The following is a 25,028-nucleotide window of genomic DNA, read 5'->3' on the forward strand; positions in this document are numbered from 1 at the left end:
CGATAATAAATATGTTAAAAGAGCCTCCGGTGGTTTAGCGGATTAAACCGCTGCAGAACTTGCTGACCGGAAGGTCGGCAGTTTGAATCTGTGTAGCAGGATAAGCTCCCGCTGTTAGCCCCAGCTGCTGCCAACCTAGCAGTTTGAAAACATGCAAATGTGAGTAGATCAATAGGTACTGCTCCGGTGGGAAGGTAACTGTGCTCTATGCAGTCATGCTGGCCACATGACCTTGGAGGTGTCTGTGGACAATGCTGGCTCTTTGGCTCAGACATGGAGATGAGCACCAACCCCGAGAGTCGGACACGACTAGACATAATATCAAGGGAAAACCTTTACCTTTACTATGTGCTATATAGAGAGAGCAAAAAAGCATTGTGGTTTCTATCATTAGACTGCAAAGATAAAGGATGTTATGGAGAAGAGACTTTTCTAACACTGGTTAAATGACTAGAAATAGTGCCCAATGTTTAACTAATTTTAGTTTTGGGAAGGGACATAGATTTTAGCTTGGAACTATGTCCTATAGGATACAGAGTTAAAAATACCTTTTTCATTTAGAACCAAAGGGCCTCCATTTTATTATACCAGTCTCATTTTGATCCCCTCTCTTTTAGATAAAGTACAAGAGAAAAAATGTGCTACAATCTTTGTTAAAATGTCAGTCACCTAACTCGGTTCCCACTTGCCTTTAAACATAAAATGTAATTGCTCAAGGACAGAACAGAATCACCTTGCATTACAACTTGCATTACAACTGGATCACCGCCTTTTGTTTTTCCCCTTGGATAATGCTCTAAGATTTACTGTGGGAACTAAATTAATCTTTCTCCATACATGTGTTGTAATTGCCATCAGATCATCAACATGTGCGCTTATACATTTGTGACAATCAATCAATAAACTGTTCCTCTTGACTAATGAAAGTGTTCTTGAAGAGACAAGGGGAAAGTCTTTGATCAAACATAAGCCTGGGCCGTAATCGTTTGTCACTGCTTTGAGTGCCTACAATCCATGCAACTATAGAGGGTTTGGTGGCATACTTAGCATTCCAGAATCTGTTTCCTACAAGACAACCACCTCATGTTGTGTTAGAAAGGAGCTAAGAGTATAGAATGAGGTGAGGTATAGATCTAGGGCTCCCTTGTCAACTTTGCTGCCCTTATCTATGAGGTACATTGGAAAACACTATCCCAGTGTTGTTCAAGTACTATCACCAGCTCAATTGACAGAGCTGCTGGCTGAAATTCTGCATTATCTGACATACTATGATCATAGAGCTCTGTTGTTGTAGTTACATCTGATAATACTATCTCCCCAAACCTATATTTGTCAATCTGGTACACCCAAGTAAAGGGTTTCTGCAAATAGGGGTGCAGGAAATTATATCTGCAGTGTATTTCATGGCCAGAATCATTGGTTTGCGGTGAATTTTTTAGGTTATAAAGCCATGTTCCAGAAGCATTTCTCTCCTGACTTTTCGACCACATCTATGGCAGGTATCCTCAGAGGCTGTGAGGTATACCTCACAATCTCTGAGGATGCCTGCCATAGATGTGGGCGAAACGTCAGGAGAGAATGCTTCTGGAACATGGCCATACAGCCCGAAAAACTCATCGCAACCCACTGATATCTGCAGTGGCACTCTGAGAAGTGTCAGCTGGAAAGAACCCTTGAGGTTCTGTTGCAACTGCTTGTCTCAAGATAATGTTAGTAAAGGTAAAGGTTTCCCCTGACATTAAGTCCAGTCATGTCTGACTCTGGGGGTTGGTGCTCATCTCCATTTCTAAGCCGAAGAGCCGGCGTTGTCCATAGACACCTCCAAGGTCATGTGGCCGGCATGGAGGGCTGTTACCTTCCCGCCGGAGCGGTACCTATTGATCTACTCACATTGGCATGTTTTCGAAATGCTAGGTTGGCAGAAGCTGGAGCTAACAGTGGGCGCTCACTCCACTCCTGGGATTTGAACCTGGGACCTTTTGGTTTGCAAGTTCAGCAGCTCAGTGCTTTAACACACTTCACCACCGAGGCTCCTAAGATAATGTTACCTCCTCCTGAAAGCAACTTTCAAAGCTAAAACAAAAAAGGGAGCACATAGCTTTTTACACCAGAAGTTGGAAATGTTCCTTTTCAATTCTACTCTCAGAATTCCATAGCAAACTATAATTCCCAAGGAACTTTGTTTGTTTTTCTTCTTGTGGTCATTTTTAACTGTTATCAGTTTTACTTACAACTATGAATGAGAGACCTTTCGAGTCACACTGTCATCAACAGCTGTGCTTAGGTCTTGCAAATTCAGGGCCATGGTTTCATTTGTTGAGTCTACCCAACTGGAATGCAGTCTTTTCCCCCCCTCAGTGGCCTTCAATCTTGTTTTCTCATGCCATGTCTAAAGTACAGTTTTTCAGTTTGGTCATCTCGGCTTCAAGAAAGAGTTTGTACTGGGAAGCAAAGCTTTCAGTTGCTGGAAGGGCGATGTGTGGCCCTCTCCTTCATTTCTGACATCCTTTGCAAGTACAGTAGAGTCTCACTTATCCAAGCCTCACTTATCCAAGCCTCTGGATTATCCAAGCCATTTTTGTAGTCAATGTTTTCAATATATCGTGATATTTTGATGCTAAATTCGTAAATACAGTAATTACAACATAATAATACTGTGTATTGAACTACTTTTTCTGTCAAATTTGTTGTATAACATGATGTTTTGGTGCTTAATTTGTAAAATCATAACCTAATATGATGTTTAATAGGCTTTACCTTAATCCCTCCTTATTATCCAAGATATTTGCTTATCCAAGCCAGCCCGTTTAGCTTGGATAAGTGAGACTCTACTGTAACAGTTTTGGCTATTCTATTTCCCAAAGTAAAACTTCCATGATCTGCTTTGCACACTCTTTCCCCAAAAGTAAACAAAGTCCAGTGTGCCAGTGTGGGAAGATCAAAAGGAAAAATTGACTGGTAACTTTCAAAAGCCACTCCTCAGGGCAAATTATTATATCTAGGAGGGGGCAAGCTTGTTTTCTGCTGGTCCAGAGACACTGAGCAATGGAATCAAACTAAAGGAAGAGTGATGCCACCTAAATATTAGGAAAAATGTCCTTATGGTAAGGGCGGTTTAACAATGGAATATGAGGCCTCAGAGTGTGGTAGCCTTTCTTCTGGAGGTTTTTAAACTGAGGTTGGATGGCCATCTGTCAGGTGTGCTTTGATTGGTTATTTTTCCATGGCAGAAAAGGGTTGGACTGGATGGCCCCCGGGGGTCTCTTCCAACTCTAGGATTCTATGTTTTTGATATTTTCTTGAACTGTGTTGTCCCCAAGCTATGACAAAATGGGAACATGAGAAATGTGTGCTTTTTGCGGATGCAATTCTAGATCTTAATTGAAGAAAGCGGCAAAGGCGTTAAAGAGAACATCTGACTATTGGAGCGGAAGTTTGAGCAGCAGTCTCAAGTGTAGCCGCAGCTTTCCTTTGAGGAAGGGGAAGCATCTTTCAAACAAGCTCAACCCTCAAAAGCACTAAGGGATGGCAGAGCCTGGGAACAGCGAAGAAGAAACACTAGAGAGTCCAGATGTATGGAAAGACTCTGCTGCTTAAGAGCACTCTAGGATTACAGATAAGATCTGTTCTTTTTGTTGTTTATTTTACTCAGGTCATGCAATACATTTTCCAAAGGGAGCAGAGTTAAAGTAAATGAAGTGATTTCCCATCCGCCATAATTTCCATCCCAGATGCAATCTAGGCAAGGATTGAGAACGAGAGAAATGCTCATCCAACACAGCTTCACATGCAGCGGGCGGATGCTCCTAATGAGGAAGGAGGCTGTTTTGTTCTCCTAGATATTTGCCTGGGAAAGTTTCTGACACTCACTTTGCCTTTGCACTTGGCTGCTTTTGGAAGGAACTGGGGAAAAGTGACAGAAGATAAAACACTGTCATATGATTTATCACTCTGTTATCTTCACGGTCAAGCAAGCACTGAGTTATTTTCTCCCAGGCTGCCATTTCTGGAATGGCAGGAATCCAGCCTGGAGGAACATGGCACACTGCCCACAGGGGATTTCACTATCAGGCCTTGTGGGACTGAGGAAAAAGAGGTTCCTGTTCCTATGGCCATTGCAGTGGGTCGCTGGGGGAAAGAAAGGCACTTGCAGGGTGACTGCATTTATTTCCTTAAAACAGTTGTTTCCAATACTGGGCCCGGGCATGTTGTCAAACTACAACTCCCACAATCCCAAATGTGTACTGTGAGAAACCTAAAAGCATGCCAGAACAATAAATAATCCACATATTATTTATTCCACAGATATATAAACCCCTTTTGCCTAGTTTCCAACAGACCTCACAACCTCTGAGGATGCCTGCCACAGATGTGGGCAAAACGTCAGGAGAGAATGCTTCTGGAACATGGCCATACAGCCCGGAAAACTCACAGCAACTCAATAAATAATCTAATCACAACCATCACCATCCTTTTACCTAGTAGTAAAATTGTGATGTTCGCACTCTCACCAGGACCTCTTTGTAGCAAGGTCCTCATGCAAGCCAAAAACGCAAGCAGCTATGTTTGTAAAAAATCAGTTTCTAGTAGTTTTCTTTCTCTACAAAGTATATCCTATCCTTTGCTTGTGGTTCAGGGACCTATTTTATGCAGCTCTTGGGCCTCTTGATATCACTGGGCAGTTTAAAAACAAAGCATCATGCCCTTCAGAGGCACAATTCAGCATTCATTGTTCTTTGTTGAGGAGCGTAATTGAAAAAGGCAACTTTAAAGGAAAAAAACAAAACAAAACCAAAAACTAACAGAAATCCACACACCCAAAAACCAAAAGTGAAATGTTGGCCCCATCTACATGGCCATTATAAAGCTGATCAAACTACATTATATAATCAGGATAGACTCATATAACACAGTTTAACTGCATTGGACTGGATTATATGAATCTACAATGGCCAGATAACGCAGTTCAGTCTGCATTATAATGGCAGTGTAAATGGAACCGTTGGTTACCAGGTTCAGAAGATTTGTTGAGTCTGATTGTGAAGTTCAAAGAGAGGAAAAATAGGTCAAATGGAGCTTACTGAATGCTCAGTAATTGGCCATAGCATAAGAAGAAAGGTCTTATACTTTTTCTTGTGGTATTATCAGACATCGTAGGTGTTTTATTGCAGGGCAAATATGGCTTGCAGGAGCTGATTTTGCAGGAGCTGATTTTGGGGCCATTTGGGGGATGTAGAGAATGTTTCCATTATTGTGAAGACTTCCTGCCGCCCCCAGTCAAAAGAAGCCATGGTGGTGCAATGTGTTAAACCTTTGTGCAGGCTGGACTGCTGACTGAAAGGTTAGGTTGCTGACCTTAAGTTTGCCGGTTCGAATCCGTGAGAAGGGGTGAGCTCCCATCTGTCAGCTCTAGCTTATGGGGACATGACAGAAGCCACCCAGCAGGATAGTAACACATTCAGGCGTCCCCTGGGCAACGTCTCTGTAGACAGCCAATTCTCTCACACCAGAAGCAAAACAAAAAACATTTTTGCATGTTTTCCCAATTTTTTACTTTGAAATTCTCTAAAATATCCACTAGGGGGCATGGGGTTCTTTTACACCATATTTTGAGGCTGAGAATTTAGAAATCTACTAGTTTCCCCCCATTTTTAATCCAGTAATGGCTTTACTTGCTATGGATTCTGGGAGCTTCATATGTAATTTTTCCAAGTTCTATCTAGCTATGTATTGTGTTTCTTAGATCATGCCCTGGGCTTGCATCTCACAGAATTGCAGTGTCTACCGTCCGTAAGTGACTTATTTGACAGCCTTATGGAAACACCATTAAAAAGAATAAAGGTTGCGTGACTGCAGTTCTTGTACACTGTTCTCCTTGTCCAACAGAATATGTTTCTACTCAATGGAGACGTAATTTGACTGAAAAGCAAAATGAAGTCTGTTCAAAAAACTGAGGACATCAACATTAGTTTTTTATGCTCCTGTGACGAAGAGATGATTTTCAGTCCTTCCATGCTTTAAAAGTTTATATTGCAGCCAACAGAATAATCCATTCCTTCAACAGGGAGAATGAATTAAAGCCTTTTAGTAAACGCATGCAAAATGAAGCGGATACGCCAAACGCTGTCTAAGGATACATCCATCCTACAATGTGTCCTCAAGTAGTTTCCTACCTGTAGTTTCAACACTATTGACCCAATTGAAAGTTCCTCTCTGCAAAACTGATTCTGAGGAGTTTGCCATTGCTTTCCTTTAAAGCTGAGATGGTATAATTTGACCAACGTCTCCTAGTGAGTTTTTGCTGAGCAGGGATTTTGGTCTCCCACAATATTAGCTTAATACAGGGGTCCTCAAACTTTTAAAGTGGAGGGGCGATTCACAGTCCCTCAGACTGTTGGATGGCCGGACTAGGATGAAATAGTCTAAAATTAGGATTGTTGTTGTTGTGTGCCTTCAAGTCATTTCAGACTTAGGACAGAGGCCAGGCCAATGACCTTGGAGGGCCGCATCCGTCCCATGGGCCTTAGTTTGGGGACCCTTGATCTAGATGATTGCAAGACCATAGGTAAGCAAAGAGATCCCCAAGACCATCTAGATGGTCTCATAAGACCATAGTTGAGGAAAGGGACCCTCAAAGACCATCTAGATGATCTCATAAGGTCATCAGAAGACCATAGATAAGGAAAGGGACCCTCAAAGACCATCTAGATGATCTCATAAGGCCATCAGAAGACCAAAGATAAGGAAAGGGACCTTCAAGGACCATCTAGATGGTCTCATAAGGCCATCAGAAGACCATAGATAAGGAAAGGGACCCTCAAAGACCATCTATATGGTTTCATAAGACCATAGGTGATGAAAGGGGCCCCCAAAGGCCATCAAGATGATCTCATAAAACTATAGGTAAGTAAAGGGACCCTCAAAGGCCATCTCATATGAGCACAGGTAAGGAAAGTGACCTCCAAAAGCCATCTAGATGGTCTCATAAGATGGTTGTTAAGCAAAGAAACCTCCAAAGACCAAGTAGACTTAGGTCAATTCCAAGTAGACTTAGTAGACTTAGGTCAATGACCTTGGAGGGCCGCATCCGGCCCATGGGCCTTAGTTTGGGGATCCCTGGCTTAATACTAGCACTGATTTTGTAGTGAAGGGAAGCACTCCAAGAGTTATCAAACTGCTACAGTTGTGCAATGTGGATGCACTTAAAGCTCCAGGAATGTGAGAAAACCTTGACTCTTCTTCCAAATGTTCCAGTCCTGTTTAGTTCCCATTTCTGAAAGAAACCCTCTTGTCAATTGAGACTGGACTTACACGATGCTCTCAAAGCGTGAGGACGACTTCTCACAATTCATGGAATGCGTAGAAAAAAAGAAACTTACCAGCGCTGACAGTAATAGCTTCAATGAATTGTTCTCTCCAGCTGTTTGTCCCAACCACAAGAGCAAGGTTTGTCTTCTTAATGAGCTTGTCCACAGTGTTCTGCAGACAGACAGACAGACAATAAGATTTGGGTTCAAGTATAGTGTTATTTCAGAACATCCAACTCTCCCAAAGGCCCTATCTGCACTGCCATATAATGCAATCCGAAAACACATTATATGGTCACTGTAGACCAGGCATGGGCCAACTTGGGCTTTCCCTCCAGGTGTTTTGGACTCCAACTCCCACCATCCCTAACAGTCTCAGGCCCCTTCCTTTTCCCCCTCAGCCGCTTAAGCGGCTGAGGGGGAAAAGGAAGGGGCCTGAGACTGTTAGGGATGGTGGGAGTTGGAGTCCAAAACATCTGGAGGGCCAAAGTTTGTCCATGCCTGGTCTACAGTGTTAGTATTTTGGATTGCATCTTCTATTAATTTCCAAGCTCTAAGGGGATTGTAGGAGCCTTGTTCCAAAAACAAACCAGCACTTCTAAGCTTTGTGTGGGAATAAAGAAAACGATCTAATATTAGACCAGAAGAATGGTCCATCTAATCCCTTCCTTGTCTCTTGGATTCGAGGCAGAAGTCTTCCAAGTCACTGGATAACACAATGCATTGAACTGGAAATGTCAGAGACTGAAACTGGGGCAGCTGTTTCCTATATATCATAAGGAACAGCTGCTTTCTTACAATTGGACCAATACTTCAGAATATTTCTTGTTATGGACACACTTCTTTCACTACCAACCAAATTAGGCATTTGTCCGCATTTTCTATTGATCCTCTCCATTGGTACTGAATGCAGGAATGTCTTACAAGGCTGAGCAGCAGTACTACTTTGTTTTCACACAAAGCCTTTGAATAGGATGCAGTAAAATCAATATGAAATACACATAGAGAGATTCTGAGTTTCTTTCCCCAACTAACGAAAATCAGGAGGTTTTTTTTGCTGTCTTTGAACTTTGCTGTTGTTATTGTTCAATTCAGTTGTCTGTTGATAGAGAAAATCGCTTTTTGGGAGCTAGCTTGCTATTCAAGATTTAAGAGATGTACACCTCACAACCTCTGAGGATGCCTGCCATAGATGTGGGCGAAACGTCAGGAGAGAATACTTCTGGAACATAGCCAAACAGCCCGGAAAACTCACAGCAACCCTGTGATCCCAGCCATGAAAGCCTTCAACAGCACGATGTACATAAAAGGGGGGAGTCACAGGGTTCTCTTTGTCAACAACAGCAGCTTACATTTAGGGCCCTTCCAGACAGGCCCTATATCCCAGGATCTGATCCCAGGTTTTCTGCTTTAAACTGGATTATAAGAGTCCACACTGCCAGATAATCTGGGATAAACAGAAAACCTGAGATCAGATCCTGGGATATAGGGCCTGTCTGGAAGGGCCCTTAGCTGCACAGGAAGGATTCTATATGATGGCAATCTGGAAATAATTTAAAATATTTAACCACTACTACTCAGATCCTGGGACAGTTGCTAGGGAATGCTGGGAATAGTAGTACCAAACCATCAACGTTTCCAAGCTTTATTTCCCTAAAGAAACTTCAGGTAATTAATATACTGGCATTCCAAACAGCATTTCAGAGGAAAAGTGCTGTTTTGAATGCCAGTATAATAATACTATAGACCAGTCTCTGCTTACTGTACTAAAATTACTAGTATTGCTAGTGCAGGGAAGGACAAAGTATGCCCTAGGGGCCACATGCAATTCCACAAAACTTTCACTAAATATAAGAGATAATTTTGGGTATATGATTACTGCAAATATGGATTTGATTAATATGTTCTCTATAGGTAAAAGGTAAAGGTTTTCCCCTGACGTTAAGTCCAGTCGTGACCAACTGGGTGTTGGTGCTCATCTCCATTTCTAAGCCAAAGAACTGCCGTTGTCCATAGACATCTCCAAGGTCATGTGGCTGGCATGACTGCATGGAGCGCTGTTACCTTCCCGCTGGAGCGGTACCTATTGATCTACTCACATTTGCATGTTTTCGAACTGCTAGGTTGGCAGGAGCTGGGGATAATAGCGGGCGCTCATTCTGCTCCCGGGATTTGAACCTGGGACCTTTCTATCTGCAAGTTCAGCAGGTCAGCACTTTAACACACTGTGCCACCAGAGGCCCCCATGTTCTCTATAGGAATATCTATGTTTTCCTGTACAACTCTTTGCACAATTAGCATTTAATGGCATTTCAGCTTCAAAGTCTGGCTGCTTCCTGCCTGGGGGGATTTTTTGTTGGATGGTGTTAGCTGGCCCTGATTATTTCTTGTCTGGAATATCTCTGTAATCAGACCAGCTAACACCTCCCAACAAAGGAACCCCCCAGGCAGGAAACAGCCAGACTTTGAAAAGTAAGACCATTCATTGCTAATCAAGGAGGCCAATTTGCAACATTCCACTTGCCTCTGGCAGACAAGAGTTCTTTCTCCCACCCTGGACATTATTCCACAGATATATAAACCCCACTTGCCTAGTTTCCAACACACCTCACCACCTCTGAGGATGCCTGCCTTAGATGTGGGTGAAATGTCAGGAGGGAATGCTTCTGGAACATGGCCAATACAGCCCAGAAAACTCACAGCAACCCAAACATGGGCCTGCTTTGAGGGCTGCTTTATTCTAATGGCTGTCATTATTTTGCAGTGATAAAGGACGTGTGGTTGCCTCCATGCTGTACCTTGAACTCATAGGATTCCTCAATGATCACTTCGAGCTTTGTATGCTCCCCCAGGATGGGCCGCCCCATTTCCGCGATGCGACGCTCTTCCTCCTCCTTCTTTGTCAAGGGCAGCTTCTCATACTCCTCGTCTGGAAGAAAACCAAAAAGAGGCGCGTGAGATTTTGAGTTCTGTCAAATTGAGTGGCAGCCTACTATTCAATTTCAGTTGCTTCCTACTGTGATAGTATATGTAGGCAGACAATTGTCACAGAAAAAGGAGAGACCATTAACCAAGTGGGGAAAAGCACCTGTGTGGTAAAGGCTGGGACTTAATGTGACAGAAAGCATTAGCACATGAGATCACAGGCTTACAACTACTCTGAATTTCAAATCAACTCCTTTCTCCCTTCACTTATTCTTGTGAAATTTCAACTACACTGTGTAGTTTTAAATGTAACTGATATGGTGGCCACTGCTTGGCAATGGATCTTTTACAGGAATATTAGCACACTCATAAGGTTTCGTTTGAAAACACACGTGAAAAGGGTTGTTGTATGTATTCCGGGCTATATGGCCATGTTCCAGAAGTATTATCTCCTGAAGTTTCACCCACATCTATGGCAGGCATCCTCAGAGGTTGTGAGGCATGCCTGCCATAGATGTGGGCGAAACGTCAGGAGAAAATGCTTCTGGAACAAGGCCATACAGCTCGGAATACATACAACAACCCTGTGATCCCAGCCATGAAAGCCTTTGACAACACACATGAAAAGGATCTAGGGATCTTAGTGGAGTACAATTGAAAAATACATAAACAGTGTGATACAGCAGACAAAAAAGCCACTGTGATTCTAGGCTGCATCAATGTATATTGTTTAGATTGAGGGAAGTATTAAGTGCCTCTCCATTCTGCATTGGCCAGGCCTCGCCTGGAAGACTTGTGTCCAGTTCTCGGCACCACAATCAGAGAACGATATGAGAGAACAAGCTAGAATATGTCCAGAAAAAGGTGGCAAAAATGGTAAATGGTCTGAAAGAGAAGCTCTAGGACAGTGGTTCTCAAAATTCCTAATGCGCAACGCCGTAATACAGTTCCTCATGTTGTGGCAAACCCCAACTATAACATTATTTTCGTTGCTACTTCATAAATGTAATTTTGCTACTGTTATGAATCGTAATGTAAATATCTGATATGCAGGATGTATTTTCATTCACTGGACCAAATTTGGCACAAATGTCCAATACGCCCAAATTTGAATACTGATGGGGTGGGGTGGGGGGATGATTTTGTCATTTGGAAGTTGTAGTTGCTAGGATTTATAGTTGACCTACACTCAAAGAGTATTCTGAACTTCACCAACGCTGAAATGGAACTCCCATGACCAACAGGAAATACTGGAAGGGTTTGGTGGGCATTGACCTTGAGTTTTGGAGTTATAGTTCACCTACATCCAGAGAGCACTGTGGACTCAAACAATGATGGATCTGGACCAAACTTGGCACAAATACTCAATATGCCCAAATGTGAACACTGGTGGAATTTGGGGAAAATAGACCTTGGCATTTGGGAGTTGTAGTTGCTGGGATTTATAGTCCACCTACAATCAAACAGCCCTTTGAACCACACCAACGATGTGGCATTTGGCATTTGGGAGTTGTAGTTGCTGGGATTTATAGTCCACCTACAATCAGAATCAGAATCAGCAATTTATTATGGTCTATGACCAGAATATATAGAAATGGGCACAGGTGCCCGAAAAGGGGAATCACAGTTCCCATAAAAGTCAGATAAAAGAACAAGTTAAAAACATGTTATAATAAAAACAAATTAAAAGCAGACTATTAGCAGGGTAAGCTAATAGTAAATATCGATCCACTAAGTGGCTCTGGAAGGGGATCACCTACAATCAAAGAGCCCTTTGAACTCCACCAATGACCAAATTGGGCCAAACTACCCACACAGAAACCCCATGACCAACAGAAAATACTGGTTTTGGGTGACCCCTCTGGACCCCCCTGGTGACCAGGGGTCCCGACCCCCAGGTTGAGAAACGCTGCTCTATGAGAAATGACATAGGGAGCTGGGTATGTAAGTGGGGGCATGATAGCCATGTTGAAATATTTGAAAGGGTGTCATATTGATGTTGGAGCAACTCTTAAGATTCTGTGATTCTAACACTATATGTCAGAGTGTCGCCCTTAAAGATGGCATTAAAACAATAGATCAATTAATAAAACAAGGAAAGCTATGCTTAATTTTACTCAAGCTCATGTGAAGGCAGAGAACTACAACTCTGGCACATCCTAAGTGGCTATCCAGTTAAAACAGGTATGGGCAAACTTTGTCCATCCAGATGTTTTGGGCTTCAACTTCCACAATTCCTAACAACTTCAGGCTGTTAGGAATTGTGGGAATTGAGGTCTAAAACATCTGGAGGGACAAAATTTGCCCATACCTGAGTTAAAAGTACACCTGACAGCTTTGTGGCATCAGGCTCTTAGCCTATTACAAGTTCCGTAATTTTAATATTGTTATAGACATCTGGAGCAATACAGTTCAGTCACGTGACTAGTTTCATTTGGAATAGAAACTTCTATATGGGACAATTTCAAACAGTAATTTTTTTCCAGCTATTGGATGGTATAGTCAAGTCAGAACTAGTTGAACTAAACACAAAGGTGTTTTCACAAGAAATCTTCAGGATAGTCTGTATTTTAGATGGACCACCTCACTTCAATTTCAAATGACAGGGGTGGTAATAATGATGATAATTATGTAATACTGATTCAGAGCTGTGGGCTTTTTGTTGTTGTTCTAAATAGCATTCAATATTGTAGCTCCAAGACACATCTGTTACAATCTATGGCTCTCTAGTATTCTTGAATAAGGAACTCTAAATAAAATAAATGGCACTCCTCCTGCTTAAAGAGGGACATCTGGCAATGCCTATTCAGGGCTGAGAATGCACACTTCCTCTTCCTCGAGGAAGGGATTTAATTCTCTGCTCTGAGCCAGCCCCTTGGATTGTGTTTTTCTTTCCTCTCTCATTTCCCATTTGTTGTCCGCCAGAAGTGATTTTGGAAGGTGGTAATGCTACTTGATTGGTGTCTGAAAACAATGGGAAGTAATTTGTTAATTCCAGTTCCACCTAAGACAATGGTGAGGGGGAGGAGGGTGGGCGGAAACCCAGACTGATTTTTGTTTCTCTGGAAAGGCATGTGCAGAACAGATGCTGCAGCGAGAAGAGACTTCGCAAGGGAGATGCGCCCAGGCTTCACAGTGACAGCTGGAGTTACTCAGAGGTGACTCTAGGTGGCTGCACATGGCAGAGATGCGCCGAGTAGCAACGGGGCCAAAGCCACAGGAAGGAAAAAGACATCACTTCTCTCAACACTAGACTGGGCACTTCTAGATAAATGGGATTAAAGAATCACAGCATTGGAAGGAGCCCCATGGGCTATTGAATCCAAACCCCTGCTCAGTGCAGAACTGCCAGTTTTAAAAGCCTTAAAAAGTAAGCTTTGATTTTGCAATTTTATATAAGAGACACCATTTTACTATGCCATTTTATGTAATGGAATGTGAGCACCCACACATTTTGGTATCCATGAGGGTCCTCATGTTTATTAATGTAAGATGACCATATAACTGTGACTGTGACAAAATTTTCTGCCTGGATCTGCACCCTTATTTGTGTACATCTGAAAAATAATATATGTTTGCTATTAGATATGGACACCAGTGTTTCATGAACCAAGCAGAAGGTGGGGAAATTATAAATCCTAAAGCTGGAAGCGGACTCTGAAATAATTCCCCTTTCTGTGCTGAATCACCACTTGGAGCATCCCCAGCTGATAGCATTTTGGAGACATCTACAGAAGAAGACCCCCCCACCTCTTCTCTAGGCAATTGCTTCCACAGGTGAAGCGCTCATGCTGTCAAGAAGATCCTTCTAATGTTCAACTGAAATCCATTCTCCTGTAACTACAAGCCATCAGACCTGTTCCTACTCTTTGGATCAGGGCAAAAGAGCCCTGCCCCTCTTCTTTTTGGCAGTTCTTGAAAAACTGAAAGAGTACAGTCATGTCACTCTTCAGTCTTCTCTTGACCAAGCTGAACATGACTGTTGACCTACAAAGCCCTAAAGCAGTGGTTCTTGACCTGGGGTTCCCAGATGTTTTTGGCTCACAACTCCCAGAAATCTCAGCCAGTTTCCCAGCTGTTAGAATTTCTGGGAGTAGAAGGCCAAAAACAACTGGAAACCCCAGGTTGAGAACTACCTAAAGAATTTGGGGCCAAGAGAAGACCACACTATCCCATATTTTAGACCTTTGTAAGGACCTCTAGATCACAGAAGGCCAAAGAAGGCTGGGAGATGCTGAATTGATGGTGGCAACCAATGGTTCTCAACCTGTGGGATTGGTGGTAAACCAGTGGTTCTCAACCTGTGGGTCCCCAGAAACTCCCAGAAATCCCAACCAGTTTACCAGCTGTTAGGAGTTCTGGGACTTGAAGGCCAAACATCTGGAGATCCACAGGTTGAGAACCACTGAGGTAAAGGAAGGCTAGGATAAAGTTATTAGCCTTTGCCAAGATGATGGTCTCCATACTAAAACATATCTGTATAAGCTGTATCTGATGTGGGGGGGGGTCTAGCATTTTTTTCAATTGCGGCAGCGATGAACATTGACTGACATGGGTCTTGTATTATTAGAAGAGAAAAGATGTCACAGTTACAGGGAACAAGAGGGTATTAAAAGGTGGAAAATAGTGCATATTACGATTGTTTTCTCATGTGGATTTTTTACCACTTTGGTAATGACAGTGAACTCTTATGCTTGGCTTTGATGCCAGATTATATATTTCAGTTTATATTTCAACTCTAGTGAAAGGTAGAAGGGGAAAATACTTGGGGGAAACTGTTGTTAAGTCTTCTTCCTTTGGAGGTTCCCCCTCCAAGTCTTACTGCTGACATTCATATTTTCCTTTCTTGTAGACCAGGCATGGGCAAACCTTGGCCCTCCAGGTGTTTGGGACTTCAATTCCCACAATTCCTAACAGCCAGGAGGGAGTTGAAGTCCAAAACACCTGGAGGGCCAAAGTTTGTCCATGCCTGTTGTAGACAGTTGAGCAAAAACCCTTTGAATGGTTGCAATATGGGAAATTACTTTTGAAACACAGTTACATTTTTTCTAATTGATGGCTGTGGTGATTTTTACACTTAGAAACCTTCTAAACATAAAGGCCTTTCTAAGTTCCACATGATCTGTTCAACTGGGATCCTAGCAAACCAGAATACCTTGAATGTTGATTACAGTAGAAGGAAAAGGATGGTCTCTAGCATGAACCTTCCTGTAGACAGGCTTTCCTAGCAAAATGATTGGCAAAAAAAGTAAAGATCAGTAGATTGTGTTGTCCTTTGGGGGTAGATTTAATGCCTGGTGAAGTTAGCCTTTGTTAGGTGAAAGGGATTTACTAGTCGGTGAATGAAAACTTCACACAAGGTTATTGGTATTATAATTTTCCACAGCAAACCTACTAGTGGCTAACTAGATTGGACTGCTAATGTTGCTGGACTCCAATTCCCATCAGCCCCAATCAGCACAGCCAAGAGTCAGAGATGATGGGAGTTGCCATCCAACAGCTGAAAGGCTTCAGGTTTCCTAATCCTCAAAGCACAGAAAAGCTACTTTTGGGAACACAGGACCCTCAGCCAATGTTGGGGATTCTGTGAACTCCCCCTGAAAAAAAAACTTTTCCAAACTCTGCCTTTTTATATTTATGTGAATAATCAGAGCTATGAATCAAATCCTGCATTTCAAGTAGCTGCTTTTCAGAGACAGCAGCTTCTTAATGAAAGTGCATTTTGCAATTTTTCAGTCTGACCAGGTTAGTGCAGGGAAAAAATGATTACAATGAATAGGAAATTGTACATTGTGATGCCGCCCTTATCACTCTCCTTTGCTGCCTATGCAAGTCTAATCTTCTCGAGGGTTCCTCAGAGCCATGGCTATGCTGGACACATTGTTTAGAGAAATTAACAAAGTGGCTAGAAATACATAAAGAACAATGTGTTATTTTGCCCCCATGGTAAAGGGCTGCATCAGATAACCTGTCCAAGACTGATGGAGAAGCGTGAAATGAACAACCGGGAGAGAATAAAGGGGCATTCTTGAATCCGTCTGGCAAGTCTTCTAGCAGACAGTGAGAAAATAAAGAATGTAAAAGATCCCTTTTCAATAGGTTTGGCAATAAGGCTTCTATTGATAAGGCATTTCCCTCCTCTTCATGTATGCTAGATGGCTTGGAACATTAAAAGAATGGTTTCTCGCTGCATACAAAATATGCTTTGGATGCTTTCCAGACAGAGCACTGTTTGAACTACTAATTAAAAGGGCCTGTGTACCTATTTCATCTTTTTATTGTTGATTTTTTTGTAAATAAAAAAGGAAGAAACAATGGAAAAGGACAGAATGGTTTTAAGATGAAGATGTTAGCACCTAGATGCTGTAAAACATTCTGCAAATGAAGCAGGGAATGACGACACTGGAAGTACTTGGTTTCCCTGGTAAGCCCCAGTCAAGTTGCCTAAGTACAGTATTCTAAAAATCCCAGATCTCACTTGATCTTGGAAATTAATTAGAGTCAGGTCTGGTGGGGCCTTGGGAGCCAGAAAATATCAGATGCTATAGTATTTCAAGTAAAGGGTAAAGATTAAATCTAGTCGTATTCGACTCTGGGGGTTGGTGCTCAACTCCATTTCTAAGCCAAAGAGCCAGTGTTGTCAGAAGACACCTCAAAGGTCATGTGGCCGGCATGACTGCATGGAGCACTGTTATCTTCCCGCCAGAGCAGTACCTATTGATCTACTCACATTTGCATGTTTTCAAACTGCTAGGTTGACAGAAGCTGGAGCTAACTGCGGGAGCTCACCCCACTCCCCGGATTCGAACTGCTGACCTTTCAGTCAGCGAGTTCAGCAGCTCAGTGGTTTAACCCACTGAGCTATTGGGGGCTCTCTTATATTTCAGAGGGCTGCCTAAAAAACCCCCTACAAAATGTACATTCCCCTGGGGAGATAGGGTGGCCTAAAATAAATAAATAATAATAATAATAATAATAATAATAATAATAATAATAATAATAATAATTTCACAATAGATTTAGGGGTGACCTAAAGGCATGCCCCACTGTTTGGATTTGGATAAACTGCTAGTGTAAAGCTTACTTATGTTTCAGGATTATTAAGCTCCTAATGATAACTTGAAAAAGTTAATTTTTGGGTGAAACCGTTCAGAATTTACTCTGAAACACACATTTCCATGGATGCTAAATATCCAAAAGACATCATTTTCTGTCTGATCTTGGAAGCTAAATAGGTCAGTCCTGGTTAGCTCTTGGTTAGAAGAAGATGAATAAATAAATAGAGCCTACAGATGCTGTAGGCTCTGTTTCGGGAGAGCAACAGGTGAAACCACCTGTGAGTATTTCTTGTTTAAGAAAACTCTGTGACATTAATGGGGCCATCATAACTGGATGGGTGACTTGACGATATATGCACACACATACCTTCCAGCTTGTACGATTGCCACTACGGATAAAGAAGATGTGGAGGGACATTTGGAAGGAATCTGAGTTTATTTTAGAGTGTCATCAAATCTGAAGGAACTTTGGCTTAACTCACACTAAGGGCACTTCCAACTGGCAAAAAACTTGTGATTTGGCAGGCACAGCACCATAGTTAACCATACTTCAAGGAGGGCAAAGATGATGAACGGTATATATTATTGATGACATGATTGGACATAGAGCTGGAACAAAACCTGCAAGATGTGCAGTAAAGAAAATGAATAGCTCAGTGTTAGTCCAATGTTTAACAGAGCTATTGGATGTATGGAGGGCACCTAAGTTAGGCATTTCCAAATCAAAATATATGTGTATTTCCCACAGCCCACCACACCTCACACTTTCTGAAATTCTTCTCCATCAGTGTGATGTTAAGTTTGTGAAAATGAAAGACCACACTCCACTATAAAACACGTGTAGACACTAGTTACTGCGTTGTGGGTTTAATATGAATCCTGGTCTACATAAAGGAGACTACAATGTCTTACCATTCCAACACTTTCCTTCATTACAAAAGCAAAAACAAGAAAAAGCCAAGATGTTAGTTAAACAGAACATAGAACTAACATAGTTTTCCTGGCTTTGGGATCAGATTATCTGAAAGATTACTGAGAAGACTCCTATTTGAACATGTCTAGACTAGGAGGTCTTGTGTATCCCACTTTGGTCAGGTTAATTCAATCCACAGAGTTCTTTTGGTGAGTGAACAAAATTGTATTTGTCTGTGCAGCTTTAGGTCCTTAAAACAGTACTCGATAATTTCTGTAAATCTTTTCTTTGGCATTTAAACAATGGCATTTAAAAATGTTTAATCTGCCTAAAAATAATTTTATATTTTATGTATCAACTTAAAAACCCTGAAAAAACAAGTATTTAAAAGTATATAAACACAACAAAACATAATATCCATTAGACAAATGCATCATCATTGCTGGTGATTATATTACATGCTAATTCTGCATTTTGAATCTGCAAACTCTTGGGTTTTTTGCACTGCTTCTATTCCAGGAATAAGATTCAAGACCTGAAATCCTACTGTGCATCACATGGTAGGTTTAATTTAATTTTAATTTTATATATTGTAGAATTTAAATTGCATTGTCTTTTTTTCTGTACAGTATATACTCAAGTATAAGCCGATCCAAATACATATAAGTCGAGGCACCTAATTTTACCACAAAAAACTGGGAAAACTTATTGACTTGAGTATAAGACGAGGGTGGGAAATGCAGCAGCTACTGTATATTTCAAAAATAAAAATAGATAACAATAAAATTACATTAATTGAGATATCAATAGGTTAAATGTTTTTGAATATTTACATAAAACTGTAATTTAAGATAAGACTGTCCAACTCTGATTACCTATGTACTTGAGTATAAGCTGACCCAAATATAAGCCGCCGAGAACCCTCACTCGAGTATAAACTGAAGGGGGACTTTTTCACACACAATTGGTGCTGATAAAATTACCATCTGTCAGCTACAAAAGGCTACCCTACTCAGACCTGCATGAATTATTTGCCGATACATCACACAGTCCTAGACACTTGTGTCACGTGTGTGATCCAATACAACAGTCAGTATTGTGATCTTGTTTGCTGTGTACTAATCTTGTTGTGTATATAATAATAATAATAATAATAATAATAATAATAATAATAATAATAATAATAATAATAATAATAATAATAATAATAGAGGTTCCTCGTGGATTATGCCCATTTTCTTCTCCTTTTCTGTGATTGCTCTTCCTGTCTCATGTCATAAAATATGTAAAGACATTTTGGTACTGTTTCATTATCCGGGCGGAAGCCACAAGGGGGTGCTAGAGAGAGAAGGATAGTCCATTTTATGAAGGTGGAGGGTGGGTTGAAGGGGGAAAACAATTTCCCCCTGTTTTCCTGTTATTCCTCCCCACTCATGTTTCCATTATGGAAACAACTCTTGTTTATGAAATGGGAAGTGGGGATGAGAATAACCGGTGAAAGCAGGTGAAATGGTTTTCAGGGTTGTTGTATGTCTTTTGTGCTGTGTGGCCATGTTCCAGATACTTCTCATGGCTTGAGAGTCATGACAAAGATCCACCCAGAAGAAAGGTGTTCTTACCATACATCAAGGGAACCACTGACCGCATAGGCAAACTGACGAAGAAGCACAACCTACAAACTATCTACAGACCCACAAAGAAAATCCAACAAATGCTATATTCAGCAAAAGACAAGAGGGATCCTCTCTCCTCTGCAGGAGTCTACCGGATACCATGCAGCTGTGGACAAGTCTACATAGGGACCACCAAACGCAGCGCTCAAACACGAGTCAAAGAACATGAAAGGCACTGCAGATTAATTCAACCAGAGAAGTCAGCCATAGCAGAGCACTTGATGAACCAACCTGGATACAGTATATTATTTGAGAACACAGAAATGCTGGACCACTGAAATAACTATCATGTCAGACTACACAGAGAAGCCATTGAAATCCACAAGCATGTGGACAACTTCAACAGAAAGGAGGAAACCATGAAACTGAACAAAATCTGGCTACCAGTATTAAAAAAACTCTAAAATCAAAACAGTGGATGGGAACCAACACTCTGAGGGCAGAGGAGACCCAAGGACACTAATGACTGAACAAAGGATGCCCCCCAGGCAAGAGACAAAACCTTTCCAATGCTAATTAGGGTGATTAACTGAAACATTAATGCTGGCTTCCCCGTGACAATGGACTCTTGCCACACCCTGGGCTCTCCACAGATATATATTTTTTCCTTTCCTTGCCTAGTTTATCCATGCCACACAGCCTCTGAGGATGCTTGCCATAAATGTGGGTGAAACGTCAGGAGAGAATACTTCTGGAACATGGCCACACAGCCCAAAAGACATACAACAACCCTGTGATCCCGGCCATGAAAGCCTTCGACAACACAATGAAATGGTTTTCCTCCTTCAACTCCCCCCTGTAAAATGGACTAGCCTTCTCTCTCTATACACCTCCTTGTGGCCTCTGCCTGGATAATGCAATAGTGCATTTTCAAATCTTCTGGATGTAGAAACTAGGCATGATTGCAGGATTTAGTTTTGCAGCAGTATTGGAAGTCCATGTCTCTGTGGCTTAAATCCATTTGCTAGACGCGACTAGAACAGTGAAATTTACCTAAGGGTTGATTTATCCATTTCCAATTAATTCAGTGCGTCTGATTTTGCTGGAACTGGCACACTATATTTATCTTTGAGAGATCAAATCTAATGTAGGAAATGTCTTGGTGGATCAGGCCAAAGACTGTTTAGTTCAGTGTCTCTGCTCTTGCATGACGTCTTCTTAATTGTGCATGGATATGCAATGGTCTATAGCAGGTATGGGGAAACTTGGGTCCTCCAGGTGTTTTGGACTTCAACTCCCACCATTCCCAACAGCCTCAGGCCCCTTCCTTTTCCCCCTCAGCCGCTTAAGCGGCTGAGGGGGAAAAGGAAAGGGCCTGAGGCTGTTGGGAATGGTGGGAGTTGAAGTCCAAAACACCTGGAGGGAAGGCCCAAGTTTGCCCATGCCTGGTCTATAGGCACCTTATGCTTGTTCAATGGGTTAGGGATCAGAAACCCAGAAATCATTGAAATGTAGAATCCAGTATTTCAAAGCCGTTATTGTAATGAATATGAATCGAGAGAGAAAGCAGCATGTAGTCTCAGAAGTTTGTGGAAGGTCATAGAAAGATGACAAAATAGTTCAACTGAGTGGACCATGCATTGAATGCATGAGTTATAGTAATGCACAATTGAAAAGAACACTCTTTGTTTGACAAAACTTTGTTGTTAGTCTATCTTAACAAGCTTAAAAAGGAGAACAAAGAAGCAGCAGGGAAAAAATATTATATTTTAACAGTGGAAACGTATATTTGAGCAAAGAAGACGATTGAAAATCCATACCTGTTATTGTGAAGCCACCTAAAGGAATGGCAGGAAAGAGAGAGAGAAAAAAGAAAGAAATTAACAATAAAATGTGCCACTTGCGTCATTCCATCTTAAACCCTAAATATAAATTACTTTTTTACAAAGACGTAGACTCATTGGGCATAGGGAAGAATGGCAAATGTGTAAGAGAATGAAATGGTTATTATCTATTAGAAGTAATAAAAAGTAGGAAGTGTTAACAAGAACCTTGAAAACTTGGGGCTCCTATAAACACTTACCTTGGAACAGGTTCCATGGAATTCAATGGAATTTATTTTTGAGTAGAAATGGGTGGGACTAAAGTGTAGTTTCCTTGTTTAGGATCAGAACTAGATGCTATAATGCAGCCCTGCATCTCCCTTCCTTGGCAACTTCTAGAAATTAATAATAATAATAATAATAATAATAATAATAATAATAATAATAATAATAATACATCACACAGTCCTAGACACTTGGGAAGTGTTCGACTTGTGATTTTGTGAAACGAAATCCAGCATATCTATCTTGTTTGCTGTGTCATAATAATAATAATAATAATAATAATAATAATAATAATAATAATAATAATAAATTTTTAATTATATCCCACTTCTCTCTGTCATGGGACCCAAAGCAGCTTACAACATATTAAAATCACATAAACAAAATGTGTGACATGATATTAAAATGTTGCATCCTCTCTTCTCACCACTAGACTTCATTGGCTGATGCCTTTTGGGACCATGACATATTGCCATAATATCGGATATGTTGTTTTACCAGTGCTCTTGGGGAGGCAATGGAGCTGTGGTGGCGCAGTGGGTTAAACCCTTGTGCCGGCTGAACTGCTGACCTGAAGGTTGGGTTGTTGACCTAAAGGTTGCCGGTTCGAATCCACAAGACGGAGTGAGGTCCCATCAGTTAGCTCTAGCTTGCAGGGACATGAGAGAAGCCTTCCAACAGGATGGTAACACATCCAGGCTTTCCCTGGGCAACGTCTCTGTAGACGGCCAATTCTGACACACCAGAAGCAACTTGCAGTATGTTCTCAAATCGCTTCTGACAAGATAAAAATAATGGGGAGGCAGGATTGGGAGATGGACATCTGCTGTCCTAGTGATGTCCCAGCATTACCTAATGCCTACAAATGAGGAAACCTTTTCAAAAATATATATTTTGGGAAAACCATTCCTTGCAATTTAATTTTTTTAATTGCCAAAGTTCATGGAGAAGTTCTTTCAGATACAGAAACCCATGGTTTCATATCTTAGAAACCCCAGTTTATCTTATTTATTTATATTTCACCTTTCTTCCAATATGGGATTCAAGGTAGTGTGTGACTAGGAAATCTTAACTTTTTAAAACCACAGCTCCTAGAATCCCATACTCAATATGGACATTAGACAAATTGGTCAGGGGAATACTGGACATTGTGATTCAAAATGTAACATTTCTGGTCAAATACATTTGGGAAAAATGTCAGGCCAGACCAGGCCTGGGCAAACTTGGGCCCTCCAGGTGTTTTGGACTCTAACTCCCACAATTCCTAACAGCCTACCGGCTGTTAGGAATTGTGAGAGTTGAAGTCCAAAACACCTGGAGGGCCGAAGTTTGCCCAGGCCTGGGCCAGACCCTAAGGCTGCCCATTGGTCTCATTCAACTTACAGCAGTTTTCTATGCCTGTCTGTTCCTTTGTTTACTACTCACACTTTATTTCTGTGTTCACAATAGATAAAAGCTGTTAAGAGATGTTATGTATTTTATTTCTCTTCTTGCTCAGTTCGCTAAACACAATGAAATGCGACATGTTCGTGCGACATGTCCGTAACTGTGTTCCTATGCTGCTAGTGTCAGGGTCATTAAGAATGGGGAAAAAAATACTTACATTTTTCCATGCTTTAGTCCAAATCATTTACCTGGGATCTCTCTCTTACATTTACCAAAGCTAATAAGAGTTTGGTAAAAAACAAAAACAAAACAAGGAACACTTGCAGCTATTTCTCTTGTGGGCCCTCAAGTCTCTTTCTTAACTGACCCAATAATAGATATTTGTCATGAAATTAAATTTGAAGGAGACCTTTAATTATATCATGTGCGGCAGTCCATGGTCCAAGTATGTAGTAGGGTACTGCCCCCCAAAATGATGGGGTGGAGTGTCCCCCAAACCATAAACTGGAAAATGATGCTGGAAATCAAAAGTTAAATATAAATTACTATTTCTCAGTTGGGTTGCTGTGAGTTTTCCGGGATGTATGGCCATGTTCCATAAACATTCTCTCCTGACGTTTCGCCCACATCTGTGGCAGGCATTCTTTGAGGTTGTGAGGTGTGCTGGAAACTAGGCAAGTGAGGTTTATATATCTGTAGAATGTCTAGGGTGGGAGAAAGAATTCTTGTCTGCTTGAGTCAAGTGTGAATGTTGCAATTGGCCATCTTGATTAGCATTGAATGAGCTTCAAGGTCTGGCTGTTTCCTGCCTGGGGGAATCCCTTGCTGGGAGGTGTTAACGTCAGGACAGTACATAAAGAACAAAACGAAAAAACTAGGGAATTCCAGGCATGAAACAATCAGGGCCAGCTAACACCTCCCAACAAAGGATAACCCCAGGCAGGAAACAGCCAGGCTTTGAAGCTGATAAGCCATTCAGTGCTAATCAAGGTGGCCAATTGCAACATTCACATTTCCTCAAATAGACAAGAGTTCTTTCTCCCACCTTGGACATAAACCCCACTTGCCTACTTTCCAACAGACCTCACAACCTCTGAGGATGCCTGCCATAGAGGTGGGCGAAACATCAAGAGAGAATGCTTCTGGAACATGGCCATACAGCCCAGAAAACTCATAGAAATCCAGTGATTCTAGCCATGAAAGCCTTTGACAACACATATTTCACAATTTATTAGAATATTGGGCAATATTTGAATTTTTGTCTGATATATCTCTCTGGATGTGATCCTAGAGTCACAGGTGTTTCAAACCATTATCGTATCATTCACTTATGATGTTGTTTTCTATCAGATCTTTAATACTTTGATTTTGGTCTAAAGGCACATTGAATCTGAGTGACCACTGGAGAATTACAGAAAAATATGACATCAGTTACTCTCAGTCAAATTGCATTCATAATCCTCATCCCCCAAAGAACCATTTAAGGATAAGGGAACAAACCAACCAAAAAGGACAATCCAATTAACTTACATAAAATGTATCAATTGGCTTAAAAATGGAAAAGAAATACAAGAAATGCAGTGCTTACCAAACTCATTCAACAACAGGGCTGTGGAGAAGACACAGAAGGACAAAACACAGAAGAAAAGACAATGAGCAATGAAACAAAAGAGAACATCCACAGAAAAGCTCCAGATCCGGGAAGCCGGAGAGAGTGT

The 25,028-nt window shown here is 41.4% G+C and overlaps 1 protein-coding gene across 12 annotated transcripts in view; it reads right to left on the reverse strand.

The window, feature by feature from the left end:
- Positions 1 to 25,028, reverse strand: part of slc8a1 (solute carrier family 8 member A1) — a 407,191-nt gene that overhangs the window by 31,608 nt on the left and 350,555 nt on the right. For 6 of the 12 annotated variants that reach the window (XM_008125953.3, XM_062968919.1, XM_003216106.4 and 3 more), the window contains 6 exons: positions 24,899 to 24,919; positions 21,637 to 21,654; positions 18,203 to 18,217; positions 15,388 to 15,456; positions 10,106 to 10,236; positions 7,380 to 7,479 (listed from right to left, as the gene is read on the reverse strand). In XM_008125953.3, coding sequence (XP_008124160.1) covers positions 7,380 to 7,479; positions 10,106 to 10,236; positions 15,388 to 15,456; positions 18,203 to 18,217; positions 21,637 to 21,654; positions 24,899 to 24,919 — 354 coding nt within the window. The remainder of the gene's footprint in view (positions 1 to 7,379; positions 7,480 to 10,105; positions 10,237 to 15,387; positions 15,457 to 18,202; positions 18,218 to 21,636; positions 21,655 to 24,898; positions 24,920 to 25,028) is intronic. The other 6 variants (XM_062968924.1, XM_062968923.1, XM_062968926.1 and 3 more) reach the window with 3 other exon arrangements.

The sequence above is a fragment of the Anolis carolinensis genome, chromosome 1 (assembly GCF_035594765.1).
Source record: "Anolis carolinensis isolate JA03-04 chromosome 1, rAnoCar3.1.pri, whole genome shotgun sequence".
NCBI lineage: Eukaryota > Metazoa > Chordata > Lepidosauria > Squamata > Dactyloidae > Anolis > Anolis carolinensis.